We start from the raw sequence: 17,118 nt of genomic DNA, 5'->3' as shown, positions 1-17,118 counted from the left end.
TAGGTCATAGGTTAATTAATCTTTCCATGACTAACACTAAGTGGCAGAGCAAGAACTCAAAGTCAAGCAGAGGAACTCCGGGTGTGTACTCTTAAGCGCGGTACTACAGAGCCACCCATGTAGTGCATGGAAAAATCTGATATTCCTTGTTTGAAGTGGACGAATAAGTCAAATACGGAGGGTGCCAAAATAAAGTATACACATTTTAAGGAAGGAAAAAACTATTAAAATTATAATACTCAATATATACTGATAACAAAAGATGAATATAAGTCATGTGTACACTTTTTTTTTGGCACCCCCAGTATGTAGATAAGAGGCAGTGATCTGTATAACAAAAGGATCATTTTAAATTTCTAGATCTACATTATAACTCTTTGTAATGATAGATCAGGGTTTAATATATCACCCTGATGAGCATTAGGACAGAAAGAAAAGCAAGAAAAGTGAAGATATTTAAATTTTATATGTAAAATTTACCAGACTTTTGCATAAATGATGTTTTCAGAGTTACTGATGTTGATTGTATAGAAGGTTAAATAAAATACTTGGGTTTATTCTTCTGTGGTAGAGTTTAGTTGGTAGTACGTATATGAACGTGGTCTGAAGGGTCCTGATCTGTTTCACAAAGTATGTTTCATTTCATAAAATGCTGCTTGTCAAAGCTTTATTAGCAAATATTATGAGATTTAATTTAGGAAAAGAGCATTAGACAGTGAACTGTTGAAACCACAGAGCAGGAATTAGAATTCTCTAGTAAATTTTTAGTTAAAAACAGTGTTTTACACAGTGTTCTGTTAAACACAGTTTTTAGGGGATAATGGGTAAAAGCTTCTGTTCTGTAGAAACCCAAGTTATGATGAAAAGTTTTCTTGAACCATTTTCAATTAACGATTGTTCTTAATGTTGAACGTGACTTCTGTAAGAAGTGACCTGAGCCGGCACAGTACGGTGCCCTTCCTTTCACAGGAGCCCAAGTATTTGCCGAGGGAATCAAGTGACATGTAGCTTTCACTCAGGTAACTTAGTAGTCCCAGAACTACACTGGAACAATGGAGTTGAAGACAAGTTACCCTGAAGGCTTGGAGAATTTCAGTAGCAAGTATAAAGAAAAGAAGTAAGGCAGGCTTTTATATGTGGAATTTGACCAGATGCATTATTTATAGTCAACTAAGTGTTTTCCTTTTAGAAGCTGAAAGGATGGTCTTTAGTAGCTTTACAGATGAGGAAATGAACCAAATAAGTGTAAGTGATTTGTGCAGGATTGCCCATCCAGCTATTCTTGGTGCAGGGACAAGAGCCCCAGATCTCTGACACTCCTTGTTTGATGATGTTATTTTGGCTCTTTATGGCACAGAAGACTTAAAGACGCATGGTCAGAGGCAGTTTGTCCTAACATCCTATGAAGTTACACTGGGCTTGTTTAGCTCCAGAAAGGCTGTGACTGTGAGTTCGTGTCTGCGTGGCCTCCCCTGACAATGTCCTTTCTCTGGTCTGACAGCCATCTCCCTCCTTCATAAGTCAAGAATGAAACAGTGGAGAAACTGAAAACAGGTAGGAGGTTTTTTTGGAGTCTTGTAAGCTCAGAATCAAGAGACCGGTATAGTAGTTTAACATTTAATTTAGGTATTTGATGGGGAAGGAAGCTTAAATAAACGTTTGAGGCCTAAAAATGAAAAGGTTCTAATAAAAATCCTGGCTTTGCCATAACTTTACATCCTAGTGGGCTAAAGGCTTTTGTTTTAGAGTTGGTACTTGCTGATCAGGTACACGGCGGACAATTTTTATTTATAAAACAGAATCTACATAGTCACACTCCAGATTCTAGTAGAGCTTAAATTGCTCAGCAGCCAGGACAAAATTATGATTTCAGGTAAAATTGTCATTTTATAGCTCTGGGTATTATAAACTCGTGTACATCTCAGTTGCTTTTAAGTCACGTTCATCAAATATCTAGCCATATGTTGAATTGTTTAATAAGGTAAAGAAATCTTAGAGATTTCCTAGTTCATCCCTCTCCTTGCAGACTTTTATTGTATTTGTAGTTTCCAGCTGTAAAATTTTGCATATACAAGTACTTAATAAATGTTTGCTTATTGATTTAATTTCTAGAGTTTATTCTAGAATATGCACGCTACTCCTGTAAGAATGTATAATGAAAGTTGACTGGAGACTGTATTTTATTAACTGCTTATAATATAGATTATTTGCTATATGAAAGATTTTTTAACTGAAGTATTTCATGTGACTTAAGACAAAGGTTTGTTTTCTGTATCTCCAACCCTACTTCAGGAAAATAATTTAGGAAAATTTATTTTATAGTGAATTTATTTTCCTTTCTAAGAATCAGTTTAGTGTAATGGAAATAGTGTATATTTTTGAGGCAGTTCATTAAACTCTTATGTCTACAAATTATGAGTGTACCTCATAGACTAAATAGGCACATAGAACTATACCATTAGTATAGTTGTGTAGTATAGTGTATATAGTATAGTATAGTGAAGATAATTCGTAAGCATATATTTTCTTTCCACCTCTTCTTGGTTATTATGTTAGTTTCATTAGGCAGAAAAATATATTAAGAATCCAGTGACAATTCTAATATAAATTTTTATCTTAAACAGTTTCCATTTATTATTTTCTAAATGTCTTTATTTTAAATTACTTAAATGATTTATGAATTATTTTCTTAAAAAGTAAAATAGTACATGACACAAATGATTGATTAGCAAAATGAAAAGTACTAGAACTAATCTTTTTCAGTTCAGTATATGCTAAATGACAAATTTAAATTATTTGTGGTATGTTCATTTCTACAGTCGGAATTCTCTTATACATTAATAATTTTTGTTTAAAATATTTATAGGTATGATTATTGAGAGAATCTATAGAACTTGTTACTACAGAACTCTTAAGAACCATTGTAGAAGAATTATAGACTCTCTTTTCTAAGCTAAAATTCATTTTAACTTGCTGTTGGCTTTTACCTTTTTTGTGGGATTTTTTTTTCCTTCTAGTTCAGCATATGGTTTAATTGAGCTATTTATTGATATTTTTTTCTTAATGATATTTCTGGAATTATGCAAAAATATTTTGAAACATTAGGAAGTTGGTGAGAGATGCTTAAAATTTTTTTATATTAAAGAAAATTGTGGTATTCCTGTTTTAAATTTTGTAGTCTTACTGTATTGGTATATCTTTAGTATTTCATTTAAACATTTAAATAAGTCTTAACATTAATTTGATATTATAACATTATTGAAAATTATTTCCATACATATAAAGTATTAGAATCATAATAAAAACCTGGTCACAAGTGTAGAATGTAATTCCCATTTTTTTAAAGCAAAAGTGAAACTTCTGTTCTCTAATTATTAAGACAGCATTTCTCTGAGATTAGGTCTCTCGGATTATAAAATAACTTTTCTGGTATAATTCTGCTTTGAATCAGGTTTTTTTTCAATTACTATAAAGATTTTTTTTTTAATTTTTCAATATTTATATTGTGTCTACTCATTTTAATGGCATAATCTGAGCAAAAGTACATCAATTTTCTACAACTAAAACTTAACCCTTTAAGCACCTGTAAAATTTTCACACAAAAAATCTATATTTCACATCTTACTTTCTTAAAAAGTAAAAAAAAAAAAAGTGTAATTTAAGCTTGTTGATGACGCTGTCATTATTATGAATAGCAAGCATTGTACCATAATATAGTGAATTCTCTGAGGTCTTTTATTTTGCCCTATTTATGACTTCAAACAATTATACTGTTGGAGTATTTTTTATTTTTTTTTTCCTTGTAAAGGTAACATAACTACAATATTGAAACATTTTTAAAGAGAACAGAAACAAGGACCCATTATCTTAACACCCTAATACATTGCTAGCTTTTCATTATTTCCTTCTAGTTTTTTTTCATTTAATAATTCTGTCTTATACATACTTTTTCTTATCTGTAATTGTTTTCTATATACAACTTTTAATCTTTTTTTTTTTTTTACTTTCTAATCATAAACATTTTCCATGTCATAACCGAAATTAGCCATCTGTTTCAATGGCTGTATAATAGCCTGACAGTTGAATGTTGTGTTATTTACCCATATGTTTATTGTTGTATTAGCAATACGCTGGGATAAAATCTTTGAAAATAATGCTTTCTTTTCTGTATTTAGACTTCTTAGGATACAGTCTCAGAAGTGTAATCATGAGGACAAAGAGTATAGAAATGTATATGGCTCTTGATATAGGTTGCTGAGCTGATTTCCAATAGGTTGTATTAGTTTATACTCTGTCAGTAATTTGTAAAAGTTGATTCATCGTATCTTTAGCAGTATCAGATATTATTGTTATAAAATTATCTTTGCTAATTAGTCTGAAAACGTTACTTCATTATTGCATTTATTGATTACCAGTAAGGTTCAGAATTTTTCTGTGTTTATTTACTGTTGTATTTCCTCTTGTGCATTTTTTTCATGTATTATCTACTAGTTCTCATTAGTTTTCCAGATAAGTAATTACTGTATTAGCTCTTGTATCTCCTGACTTTGTATTGTCATAATGTGCTAGGAGCTCCCTTTTATATTTGTTCAAATACAGCATATGTTTGTCCACCAAATTTGTAAATAGTGGTGCCTCCTGGAAATGCCTGATAAGAAATGTTGTAGGTCCTTTGAGATGTGTACTGAGTCTTGGGAAACAAGTATTACCTGAAAGCTGGCATCATAGTGAGGATAAATTGCTACTTTCCTACATTTCCCACTGGTATAAAGTGTTAATAAAATGAATATTGTGAGGTTTTGGGTTTTGGGGTTTATTTTCCTTGTGATGGCAGCAGGGGTAGTGATTGCCAATGCTCAGCACCAAAATAGCATAACTTGGAAAAGGCATGGGAAGGGAGAGGAGGGTAGAAGTAGATGGGTAAGGAATTCCGTTGTCTGTAATGAGGATGCATGCCCTGAACTGGCAGCTGGCTTTATTCTGGGATTTTCTCTATTCTTCCTACTCAGTTTACTCTTCACCCATCTGGGTATATTCATTATACTCAGTACCTCCAGGAACAGTTACTGTCACTCTGATGGACCATGTCATCTGGCTCAAAGCTTCCTTGCTTCTCTCTGTGCTGGCCCATTCTCCTCTCCTTTTGTTTAGAATTTCTGCCCCTTTATAATTTTGGCTTGCACTTGGAATCTAATGATGGCTGCCTGCCTACCACATCATGACTTTTTAGCTTCTGCTTTAAGAACTGGTAAATGGTAAATGATCATAGTACGTCCTGATCATGTTTCCAAGAAAGGAAATTCAATTGATTTAGCTAATCATTTTGTGTCATCATTCATTATATGGAAAGTGATGTACCCAATCCTGGTTTAATAATTGTGTTTAGGAAATGGACTCACAAAGCATGAACCTTGCCATTAGACCCATCGCTTAAACATGGCTGTAGGCTACCCAGTTCCCTTTAGAAAAGGCCTTTGGGTTTACTGCTATATACCTATCAGAAAATCAGTGCACTATACAAAAAACTGGGTGGGGGGCAAGAACCTCATAATATAAAACGGGATGTTCTAGCTGCTTTGAAAACTGGAAATCACATTCTTCTTCTTAATTCTTCATTAATTTATAGTGCTGATTTCTAGGTCTTTATTTCCCCGTTTGTTTTAAATAAGAGGATTGGATAGATATTGTCTAATTCTATTTTCATTCTGAAGACAAGATGTTATGACTGCTATTCTCTAATTTCAGTTAAAGTTTAAATTGATCAATTCCAATTTCATGGGGTGGGATAGAAGGTGATAGGACATGATAACTCATTCTTTCTATTTGTAAGAGGACAATAAGCTTTTTATCCCAAGATTCAACGTTAAAGATACATTCTTATAAACTGAACACTTTCTTGGTGTGTATAGTAGATAGTGTTATCCTTTGTGTAATCTCATGTATGCAATGTAATCTCACGTTTCCTTACCATCTCACATTTCATTCGAGGTTTTATATATTCATTAATTTTTTTATGCCTCAATCTTAGTTGAGTCTTGTTGCTCCTTTATCACAGTAATAGAAAAACAGACTGAACACTCACAGAATATGTGCTGCTGTTATTGTTATACGAAATAAACTGTTAGTTGTATAGTACTATCTGTCATAGAACACTATATCCTGCTATTTTTTTCCATTTGTGGACTATATAGAATTTATTTTGTATTCTTTTCCTATCTTTTTGCATACTCTGAGTACTACCCCAATGAACTACTTAGTTTTCACACTTAAAACATTTTTATAGACTGGTTACATTCATGTCTAATTTCATATTTACCACTCGATTTCTGATTCTTTGTTCCTCTTAGTCCTCCAATACATACATATATTTTTTTAATTTTTCTATTTCTTAAAATATTACCTCACTTAAACAACAGCTCAAACAGCCCATTTTGTTGCATGCTTTTTGACCGTACAAAAATAATTTAAGTAGTCTTTATCTTAACTCTATCTGATGATACAAAGTGCCATCAGTAAATCTAGGTGTTAATGATAATTTCAGTGAGTGGTGGGTGAAATTCAAAGGGTATGAACATTAAGTACCTACTATTGCAGCACTTTATATTCTGATTTAATCTTCTCATCAATCCCATTTCACAGATGACTGAACTGTGGCTCAGTCACTGTCCTGAAAAATAAATTGAGAGAACTGGGATTCGAACCCATCTATGGATAACTTTGGAACCCATACTTCCTCTATTCTATCTTCCTGCTTATCAACAATAAATCGTGTACACCAATATTCAGCTCAGGATCTAAAATTGTAAAAATTGATTTTCTTTTATAAGTTTTTTTCTTCTGTGTCTGTCTTCCCACAACTGAAATCTGAATGTGTGAGGGAGATTTCAAAGAACAAAGGAAAGATTAGATAAAAGCTAATGATAATCAGCCTACTGACCACTTACCATTTACCCTCTTTCTATTCTGTCTAAACTACTTTGACCCTTTTCAAATTCAGCCCTGGCCAGAGAACATAGTGCTATGTTTCTGTTTCTTTTTACACTTGAAAATGTGAAATACTGAATCAACACATTATACTTTAACAACCAAGGATAGCTTGGGACATGAAATTAGAAATTCCTAGGGCCCTCACACTCCAGAATTTTAGGAACAATCTAACTGCAATAAAACAATATACTTGTAGTCACAAAAATGATCTATAATGGCTGTCTCCATGTGTTATCTAATTTTTCAAAAAAATTATCTTAGCCCCTTGTTAACTTTACAGGTATGTCTCACTTTATAAACATGCCAAGTAGATTCTAAGATAGTGACTCATACCCTTTATTGACTTACTTTATAATTTCAGATGTGTTACACAGGAAAATATTTGGCTATTTGCACCATAGCTTTTTTCACCAGGTCCTTAAGTGTAGTTAGTAAGTGCAGCTATAATCAGTAGCTTGCCTGGTACTGCTACATTTTTAATCATTCAAAACCAGTATTTTACCAAGAGCTATCATAATCTTGCTAGAGAGCATACAGATTTGTCTCCATCTTGCATGTATGTCCACACATAAACCATCATTAAATAATCAAAGTGGAGAACAATGTTACTTTAAGAAAAGCTACTCTCTTAATTGATCTGTGAATTAAAGAGGCAGTTTGGAGTAGAAGAAAATTGGACCAGGAATAGAAAGACATACATTGCAACCCAACTTTTTTTGTTTTTGAGAAGTAGTAGTAAAACTCTTTTTTCCTTTTTAAATACTTTTCACCTTTATTGAGATATAATTGACATATGACATTATGTAAGTTTAAGATATATATAGGTATTGTGAAGTGATGACCAAAACAAGGTTAGTTAACACATCCATCATTTCACGTAGTTACACATTTTGTTTTTAATTTGGAGGGTGTGAGCACTTTTAAGATTTACTCTCTTAAAGCAACTTTCAAATATATAATACAGTATTGTTAACTAAAGTCACATGCTGTACATTACATCCCTAGAACTCATTGATCTTATAACTAGAAGTTTGTGCCCTTTGACCGCTTTCACCAGTTCCCTGCAACCCCCGGCCCCTGGCAAACACCAGTCTGCTCTCTGTTTCTATGAGTGGGTTTTGCTTATTGGGTATTTATTTATTTATTTATTTATTTATTTATTTATTTATTTATGATTCCTCATATAAGTGAGATCATACAATATTGTCTTTCTCTGTCTGACTTATTTCACTTAATATAATGCCCTCAAGGTTCATCCATGTCACAAGGGCAGGATTTCCTTTTTTTATTGCTGAATAATATTCCATTGTATTCGTATACCACATTTTCCTTATCCATTCATTTGTTGATAGACATATACATTGTTTCCAGGCCTTGACGATTGTAAATAATACTGCAATGATCATGAAGGTGCAGATATCTCTGACACAGTGATTTTATTTCCTTCCAAGATATACCCAGAGTGGAATTGCTGGATCGTGTAGTAGTTCTATTTTTAATTTTTTGAGGAACCTCCATCCTGTTTTCCATAGTGGCTGCACCAATTTATATTCCCATCAACAATGCACAAATGTTTTCCTTTTCTCCACATCTTCGCCAGCACTTGTTATCTCTGTTCTTTTTGATGATAGCCATTCTAACAGGTTTGAGGTGTTATTTCATGGTGCTTTTGATTTGCATTTCACTCGTGATTGGTGGTATTAAGCTCCTTTTCATATACCTATTGGTCATTTGAGTATCTTCCTTGGATAAAATATCTGTTCTGGTCCTTTGCCTATTTTTTAAATCAGGTTACTTGGATTTTTTGTTTGTTTGTTTGTTTGTTTTTTGTTTTTTGTGGGGTTTTTTGCTATTGAGTTGTATAAATTCTTTATATATTTGAATATTAACACCTTATCAGATATGTGGTTTGCAAAATTTTCTCCCATTCGTAGATTGCCTTCTCATTTTGTTGATGGTTTCCTTTGTTATGCAGAAACTTTTTTAGTTCTATAGAATCCTACTTGTTAATTATTCTTTTATTGTTTGTGCTTTGAGTATCATATCCATGAAATCACTGCCAAAACCAATGTGAAGGAGCTTTTTCTGTCTATTTCTTTAAGAATTTTCTGGTCTCAGGTCTTAACATTCAAGCTTTAATCTATTCCAAGTTCATTTTTGAGTGGTGTAAGATAGGGGTCCAGTTTCATTCTTTTGCATGCAAATATCCAATTTTCTCAGCACCATTTATTAAGGATAAATAAATTTTTCCCCATTGAATATTCTTGGCTCCTTTGTCAAATATTAGTTGACTCTATATGCATGGATTTATTTGTTGGCTCTCAATTATGTTTCATTGGTCTATGTATCCTTTTTTTCTGCCAGTATCATTGTTTTGATTGTTATGGCTTTATAATGTAGTTTGAAATCAAGAAGTGTGATGCCTCTGTTTTTGTTCCTCTCTCTCAGGATTGCTTTGGCTATTCAGTGTCTTTTGTGATTCCACGTGAATTCTAGAATTGTTTTTTCTTTTCTGTAAAAAAAAAAAAAATGACATTGGAATCTTGATAAGGGATTGCATTGTCTCTGGATGTTTTTGAGTAGTATGAACATTGTAATAATATTAATTCTTCCAATCTGTGAACATGGAATAGCTTTCCATTTGTTTGTCTTCTTCATCAGTGTCTAACAGTTTTCAGAGTAGAACCCTTTCACATCCATGATTAAATTTATTCTTAAGTGTTGTCCTCTTCTTGATGAAAGTGTAAATGTGATGTGTTCTTTATTTCTTTTTCAGATTATTTGTTGTGACCATGTTTCCCCAAAAATAATACCTAGCTGGACAATCAGCTCTAATGCGTCTTTTGGAGCAAAAATTAATGTAAAACACAGTCTTATTTTACTATAATGTAAGACTGGGTATAATACAGTACCAGGTCTTATATTAATTTTTGCTCCAAAAGACGCATTAGAGTTGATTGTCCAGCTAGTTCTTATTTTTGGGGATACACGGTACTTAACTTTGAATTTTCAGTGCTCACTGAGCACCTGGTAGTTGAGTTGTTCAACTTAATATTTACTCAGTTGAATTAATGGCAACAACAGGCATATTTATTCAACAACTATTTATTGAATCAGACTCTGCTAGGCAAAGAAGGCAGAAAGTCCTTGCTCTCAAGGAACACATAATCTATTGCTAAGACAGACCTGGAAATAATTATAATACAGTGTGACAGTTTCTAAAATGGGAATAGCTATAAACTATAGATCTGTAATGAAAAAAACACTTATGTCTCGTGGGGAGGTCCTGGAATAATGTCACAGAAGAGAAATAGTATCCAGTATCAACCATATCACCAAGGAAGACTCTTAATAATATAGTTGTAAATTGAATAGATGAGCATAACTCTGAAGAGTGAGGAGTTTGCCAAATGGTCAAATTCAAAGAGGGCATTCCAGGCAGGAAATCCCTATTCAAAGGCTCAGACATATAAAAGCTGCAGTTGGTATTACTGCTGGCGCGTAAAGTTGGAAGTTGATTCGTAAGAGAGAAAGCTGTCCCTGAAGGTAATGGACCAGATCATGAAGAGCATCATCCAGGAAAAGAAGTTAGATTTTGTCTTGCAGGCTGTAGAAAACCATTGATGTAACAATTAAAACTGTATTTCAAATCATACTGTATGCCAAGCAGGCACCTATAAGCCTATTATAGAGCTGGTATATTCTCATTTTATAGTTGGGGAACTGAGATTAAGTAACTTGTTCGTGTTTTCACAGCTACTAAGTGGAAGAACTAGGATTTAAATTTAGGTTGGTTGAGTCCAGTCCACCTGCCTGCTTTTTAAACTATATTTTACAGCCCCGTCAGCAGGGGAGACTCTAGATATTTTTACTTTTATTAACCAGTCTGGCTTCTTTCTCTCACATCATCCTCAACTCTAGCAACTTCAAAGTTTTATATAAATTTAAATTCTTACCAGTTTGGAACTCTTGATTAAGTTTTAGTCTTTTAAAGGCCCCAAATGGTACCTTACAGTAACTTACCTCTTGCAGGATACTTTTTATTCTGGTGCCATTTTCTGTCTAGATAGTTCAAATAACTGTCTTTGCTCATTGAAATGCCTTTGGTGAGGGGAGGGCATTCAGCATTGAATGTCATGGACCAATCAGCCTGACTTATGTCTTCTAAAAGAAAAATTTTAAGTACTGCTTCCCCTTTTTTTGGAACATTTTGATCTGTCTTGAATATGCATAAAGAATAGTGATTATTTTAAGAAAATTCAGTATTAATGTTGATATTCTATTAATTCATATAGATGTCATTTTTACTATTTAAATTATTTCTATCTCATAATTCTGGTGTGCATCATTAGCTTGAAGTACTTCAGATGTTATCGAAATAACCCTGTGACCTCTCGGCTACCCTAAGATAAATTCTTCCTAATTTTAATGGCTATTGAAATGTGGTAAATTCTGGAGATAGAGTTGATGGTGGTTGTACAACAATGAGAATGTATTTAATGCCACTGAACTGCACAATTTAAATGTTTAAAATGCTAAATTTTATATTGTATTCTACAATATAAATGTGATACAGAAATTCAAAGTGGCCTGAGATCTCTTATGAAGCAATTACCAACCAAATATTTTTGAGAGCCTTTTGTTCCACATAACTTCAGTAAGGTATGAGGAGGGGTTTATCTCAGTTTTCCCTATGCCATAATAATAGGCTGATCAAATTAAATACTTAATATTAAGCTATTTGAAAAGAAAAAGAATTCTGTTTATTTGAATGCAAGGATAAAGAAGGCTCGTTGGTAATGATATTATGTAATAGTCATCCTTGGGATGGATGTGATGATGCCTTTCAGACTTTTGGCTTTTGGCCCCTGGCTTTAGTTTCTTGTTCAGATGGGCAGTGAAGGAGTTAAGTAAACTATCCAAATGTCATCTCAACAGGTGTGATATGCATATAGCAATTCCAACTCATAACTAAGCCTCAGACTGTCAGTTTCCCCCCCGAAACCCCCATTCACTCCAGTATCAGGAGAAATTTATTCACCCATTATATTCACAAAAAATTTAAAGAACTGGCAGAGATCTGGGAAACATTCATATTGTTGGTGTGAATTACATAACTATTTTTGGAAATTAATCTAATAATAACTCAAAATTTTTGAATGTACATACTTTTGGCCTAATCCAATTGGGTTGTTACTAATGTATAGGGACATTAGTACAGGAGTATTTTTTGGTATGTTCATAATGGCAAAAAAGTAGAAACAACCTGGAAGCCAATCAGTAAATGGTTGAACAAATTATGTTCTTTCAATTCTAAAGACCAATATGATCTATTAAAAAGTGAGTTAAATCTATATGCATTGGCCGGGAATGATGGTCTTGCTATATTATGTGTAGTGTGATCTTTAAAAAAAACCCAGAACTATATTTATGTGTGAGAATAGAGAAAGGTATGAAAGGATTCACATCAAACTGATAAACTAATTCAGGGAGGCAAGCTTGGGGGAAGGACTGAATTAAGTTTCCTCGTAAGGTCATGTTTGATTTGTGATAATACAGTTTTTGTAATTTTAAAAGTAAAAAAAATGAATTTCGAAGTAAAAAGAAAAGGGTAAGGCTCTATAATAATAGAAAGTATAATAGAGATCACTTTGGGGTGGGTTGGTGACAGAATGCGTACAAGAATGCGTATAGAATGCGAAACCTTGGTACAGATAATATAGCTTGATGTGGACATTGGTTACACGGGTGTGAACAGTTTCTAAAAATCCACTCTAGTTGTATGCTTATGATTTTGTACAGGTTTGTGTATATATTATACCAATTAAAAGTTTATTAAAATTATGGCACAGCAATGCAGTAGAATGCTAATATGTTTTTAAAAATACATTTAATATGTAAAGTTGAGCAAGGAAAAAGACAATCCCATTATTATAAAATATAATGTATATAATATAAACACACAGAATGAAGACTGGAATAAAAACACTACACTATTACTGATAGATATGTCCAAATGATCCTTTTTCTTTTTTTTAAACATATTTGGGGTTTGGTTTGTTTAGAAGGTGGTGAGTAAAGCTAGATTACAGGATATTAAGCAGAAAATAAGGGTGAAAGAAGGAGAGAGGAAACGGCTAAAAGAAAAAGAAATAAAAACAATGCTAACTAGAAAGGTGCAGTAAGGTCAGGTAATTTTTTTAAAATCTCTACTAGGAAGGGACTCTTATTAGAAAAGGACTAATTTCAATTGTCAAACCATCATGTAGTAGTAGGGCCATACAAAAAACACTCTCCTTCAGCAAACTCATTTTGGTTTTTACAAATAATTCATATTTGATTCTTAAGTTTTTTTAAGCATTTAGTTTTAGTGAAACTGCCATGGATATGTTTCAATTGATTGCAGCAGATGAAACTCCTAATAGTTTAAACCTATATTCTCCTAATCTTCACTAATTAATTGTAATTTACCCAGATCTTTTTGTCTCATAGTTGTCCCATGATCAAATAATAACTCCCCAAGTTGGAGTGAGAATCAAATGAAAAAATGTATGTGAAAACACTTTAATAGAATTAAATGCTATCCAATTGTAAATTACATTATTTTTATTTTGTTTTAGCCCAAAGCCCTTAGTTGTGAAATGTAGCTATTTCAGATGGAATTTATTTCACTTAGTAAATTCAAAAGTTGGAGTTTATGAAAGAATGCATTTTTAAATTAAGTTCTGCAGATGTAAATGCAATATCTAGTGTTTATCGAGGTGTGGGTTGTGATTGCAATGCATCTTTAATATTTTAGACTAAATATTAGTACTTAGTGTTTTATATATAAAATTGAAATGTAAACATTTGTATTTCCTCCAAGTATTGTTGAGCTGTAGGGAATTATCAGGCTTTTTTCCCTATTTCAGTCATTCTTCATTATTCACCATGTTAACAAAACGACTGATAACCAAAATCAGATCTCTTCAGGTGTTTCGAAGGGGTTTTGATAAGGATTTGGCTTTTGATAAGCGCTTAAATCAGTAATAATCTGGACGAAACTCGAGTTAGATTGGGTTGGAGAAAACTGCGTGGCATTAGGACCCTGGGGGCTCCCGTGAGCGGATCTAGGGGCCAGATTGCAAATTCGCGGTGACTCAGTCTGGTCGGCTCCTGGCGCTTGGCGGCCGCGGCGGCAGCAGCAGACATTGGCGGCCGAACTGCTAGGATCAGTTCCCCCGGGTTTCGCGGTCCGAGACTCCCTTCGGGGCGCCCCAGGCAGGTCAAAGGCGTCTGAGGAGCACAGGGGTCGTTCGGGCGGGAAGAAGGGGTTGCTCGGCGTGGGAAGCCCTGGGGCCTGTGCACGGGGAGTAACATTTGCTCCGTCTCTTCCTGTGTCTGGCTTTATTTGCAGCAAACCAAGATGGAGTATGAGTGGAAACCTGACGAGCAAGGGCTTCAGCAAATCCTGCAGCTGCTGAAGGAGTCTCAGTCCCCAGACACCACCATCCAGAGAACCGTGCAACAAGTATCCTTTCCGAGGCCTGGCCGCCGCCCGCGCAGCTCGCCCCGCTCGGGGCCCGCTCCCCGCGCCCGGGAGGCTCCCTCCGCCCCTCCCCCTCTCGCTCCCGGATCCCTCCGCCCTCCGGCCGCCGGCGGGAGAGGCCGGCCCGCCACCGCCGCTACCCATGCCGGGCTTCCTGGCGCACGCGGCCCTCGTGCCCCGGTCTGGGGCGCCGCCGCCGCCGCCGGCTTCCGGCCCACGGGAGGCTGGGGTTCCGGGCCGCCGCCCGCGATCGCGACATGTGCGTCGGCCGGGCCGCCACGTCCCCGCCCGCCGCTGACCTGCGAAGGGGTGGAGAGTGTGCAGGCGGGAGCTGCTTGGGCGCCGGCGTGGACCCCCGATGCTCCTGCCCACACAAAGCGCCCGGCGCAGTGGGGCCTGCAGACTGAGCGAGAGCCCGGCTGGAGGGCGCTGTGTGGGGCGGCGGAGCTCGCCCGCCCCGCGTCCTGCCAGACGTGGGGAGGAGCTGGCGCGGGGTTTGAACTGCCGCCGTGTTGGGCGTGGGGCTACTTCCAGGCCCCTTGTCGTAGAAAGGCTGGAGCCCTGGAAGTGGGGAGTCTCAGGCCTCACCCCTGGGCTGCTCTTGGGAACACCTGTTGCAAGCTCCCTGGCTCCCAAATGAGATTTTCTTTTTAAATCTTTGGCTCAAGACTGTGTTCAATTATCCAAGTCTTTACAGAGTTTGCTGGTGTAGCGTTCCTATTGCTCCTACGGTTTTAGAGACAGAAAAGGTTGAGAGAAGAAACAAAACTTCTGCTATGTGTGCTTTCTGTAGTGCCCTAAACTGGACAAATGGAGAATTCTTATTGGACCTAATAAAGGCAACATTCGTTCTCCTGACCATAAATAACCTATTTATTCCTGTTATTTTAAGACCAAAGAAGTTAGTTCTTTTGTTAATAACTAGCAAAATTACTTAATTTGGTAAGTAAGCTCTTTTAGTGTAGTTTAGGCTTATTTAAATTTCAAACTATAAAAGTAAGTTATATACGATTGCATGAAAAGCTCTGATAAATATGTATCAAAGAAACACTGCATTGCTGTAACTTAAAACCTCCAATAGGTGAGTGGGTGCTTAGCTTCTTGGTTAATATGATGCTACTCATATAAAAATGGAAGAGATAGTCTGTTTGAATTTTTTTAAAGCAATTTCATTTGAATACTGCTAGTACTAAGGGAAGAATAGTTTGAGGGTGTATTGGAGCTTGTATCTGGAACCTTGTTATAGCTCAGTCTTAATTTGTGTTGTCATAGCTCTAGGAATGATAGAAGTTGATATGAAATGAATTGTAGGTATTACATGACAGTTAATTCTTAAGTTAGCCAAGTCCAAACCGCATTATAATTTTTTCTATAACACTCTATACCATAATTTCTTGTTTTGGTATGTATGGATTTATTTATTTTGGTATGTATTTATGTATTTATTTATATAAAAGATACCTTTTATATACCTGGTACTGTGCTTGGGCTAACAATGAAATACATAGTTTATTCTGTGTGTCTGGAGCATTGTATGCCCTCTACTTAAGGAATAAGTTAAATTTCAATAGATACAGGCGGACACCTTTGAAAACCCACACTGCCTTATAATTTCAAAAAGTGCCTAATGATGTGATGACCTTGTTCTTTTGTGTCTCTTTAGGAACTAATGTATTTAATTGTTTTGTATAGGCTTGAGCACTTTTTTGAAAACCATTCTAGTAATAGTATGGATAGATAGCTCAAGTTGTAAGAAAGTAAACCTTGTCAGGAAATGTTTATGAAAAATGTATTAGCATGTCAGCATGCTGTTAGCTTTGGCCATTCACTAAAGAAAGAAATTACTGGGTTTTTCTTGATCAAAGAAAGTAGTTACACCTTGGAATTTTTCTAAGTAGTAGTGTTTTGCTAATTTACTTTCTGACTGCTAAAGGAAGGTATTCAAGTATGTAATAAATAGGTAAGACAGTGTGCCTTGAGTTTGTATCATGGAGTATCGTGAATTTACTTTTTTTAAAAAGTTAGTTCCATTGAGTAAAAACGTTTGAATATTTCTGTCTATTGAAACACAATTAGGGATGTTATTAAAAAGCATATTAGAGGTTAAGAGGGCATGAAGAAAGATAAAACAGAATTAAGTCACTGTTGCCTGCCAACAATGAAATACCTGCAGATTTTTGTCACTGGAAATGTTAGATATTTGGGGTGGTAAACAATTGTAGAACTGTTGCACTGTAGTAATTTCTTAATACTGACTTATGTAATAAAATTTGATATATAGGCTTGTGCGTAATGACATTCTATCTTAATATTTCAACTCTAAGTGACAAATGAGTAATAAAAGCAAGCACTTGTTTTTAAGTTAAAAAGCCGCTTTGTAAAGTTAAATATCTTTAAACTACTTGTTTTCATTTCTTTGGAATCCTTTCATTGTTGTCATTTTATACTTAAATACCTTTCTGATTAGGGTTTTTAAAGTTCAAGTCAAAGAAGTTGTGTTTAAAAATTTTTTTTGCTATATTGAACATGCTGAAGGTGGAACTTGGCTTATGTTGTATTAGATATAATTGATAAAAAATATTTTAATATTTTAGCCATAAAGC

The 17,118-nt window shown here is 35.0% G+C and overlaps 1 protein-coding gene across 5 annotated transcripts in view; it reads left to right on the top strand.

Moving 5' to 3' along the window:
• The window catches only part of TNPO1 (transportin 1), a 73,618-nt gene that overhangs the window by 10,764 nt on the left and 45,736 nt on the right, over positions 1-17,118 (top strand). For 3 of the 5 annotated variants that reach the window (XR_013993707.1, XR_013993709.1, XM_081054552.1), the window contains exon 2: positions 14,384-14,497. Coding sequence is in view for 2 of the 5 variants with exons in the window: in XM_081054552.1 (XP_080910678.1) it covers positions 14,384-14,497 (114 nt within the window). In the remaining 3 variants the exon portion in view is untranslated. Of the gene's footprint in view, positions 1-14,123; positions 14,248-14,383; positions 14,498-17,118 lie in introns of those variants that run through there. The other 2 variants (XR_013993708.1, XM_081054551.1) reach the window with 1 other exon arrangement.

The sequence above is a fragment of the Rhinolophus hipposideros genome (assembly GCF_964194185.1).
Source record: "Rhinolophus hipposideros genome assembly, chromosome: 7".
Classification (NCBI taxonomy): domain Eukaryota; kingdom Metazoa; phylum Chordata; class Mammalia; order Chiroptera; family Rhinolophidae; genus Rhinolophus; species Rhinolophus hipposideros.
This window is presented reverse-complemented; position numbering and strand designations above follow the sequence as displayed.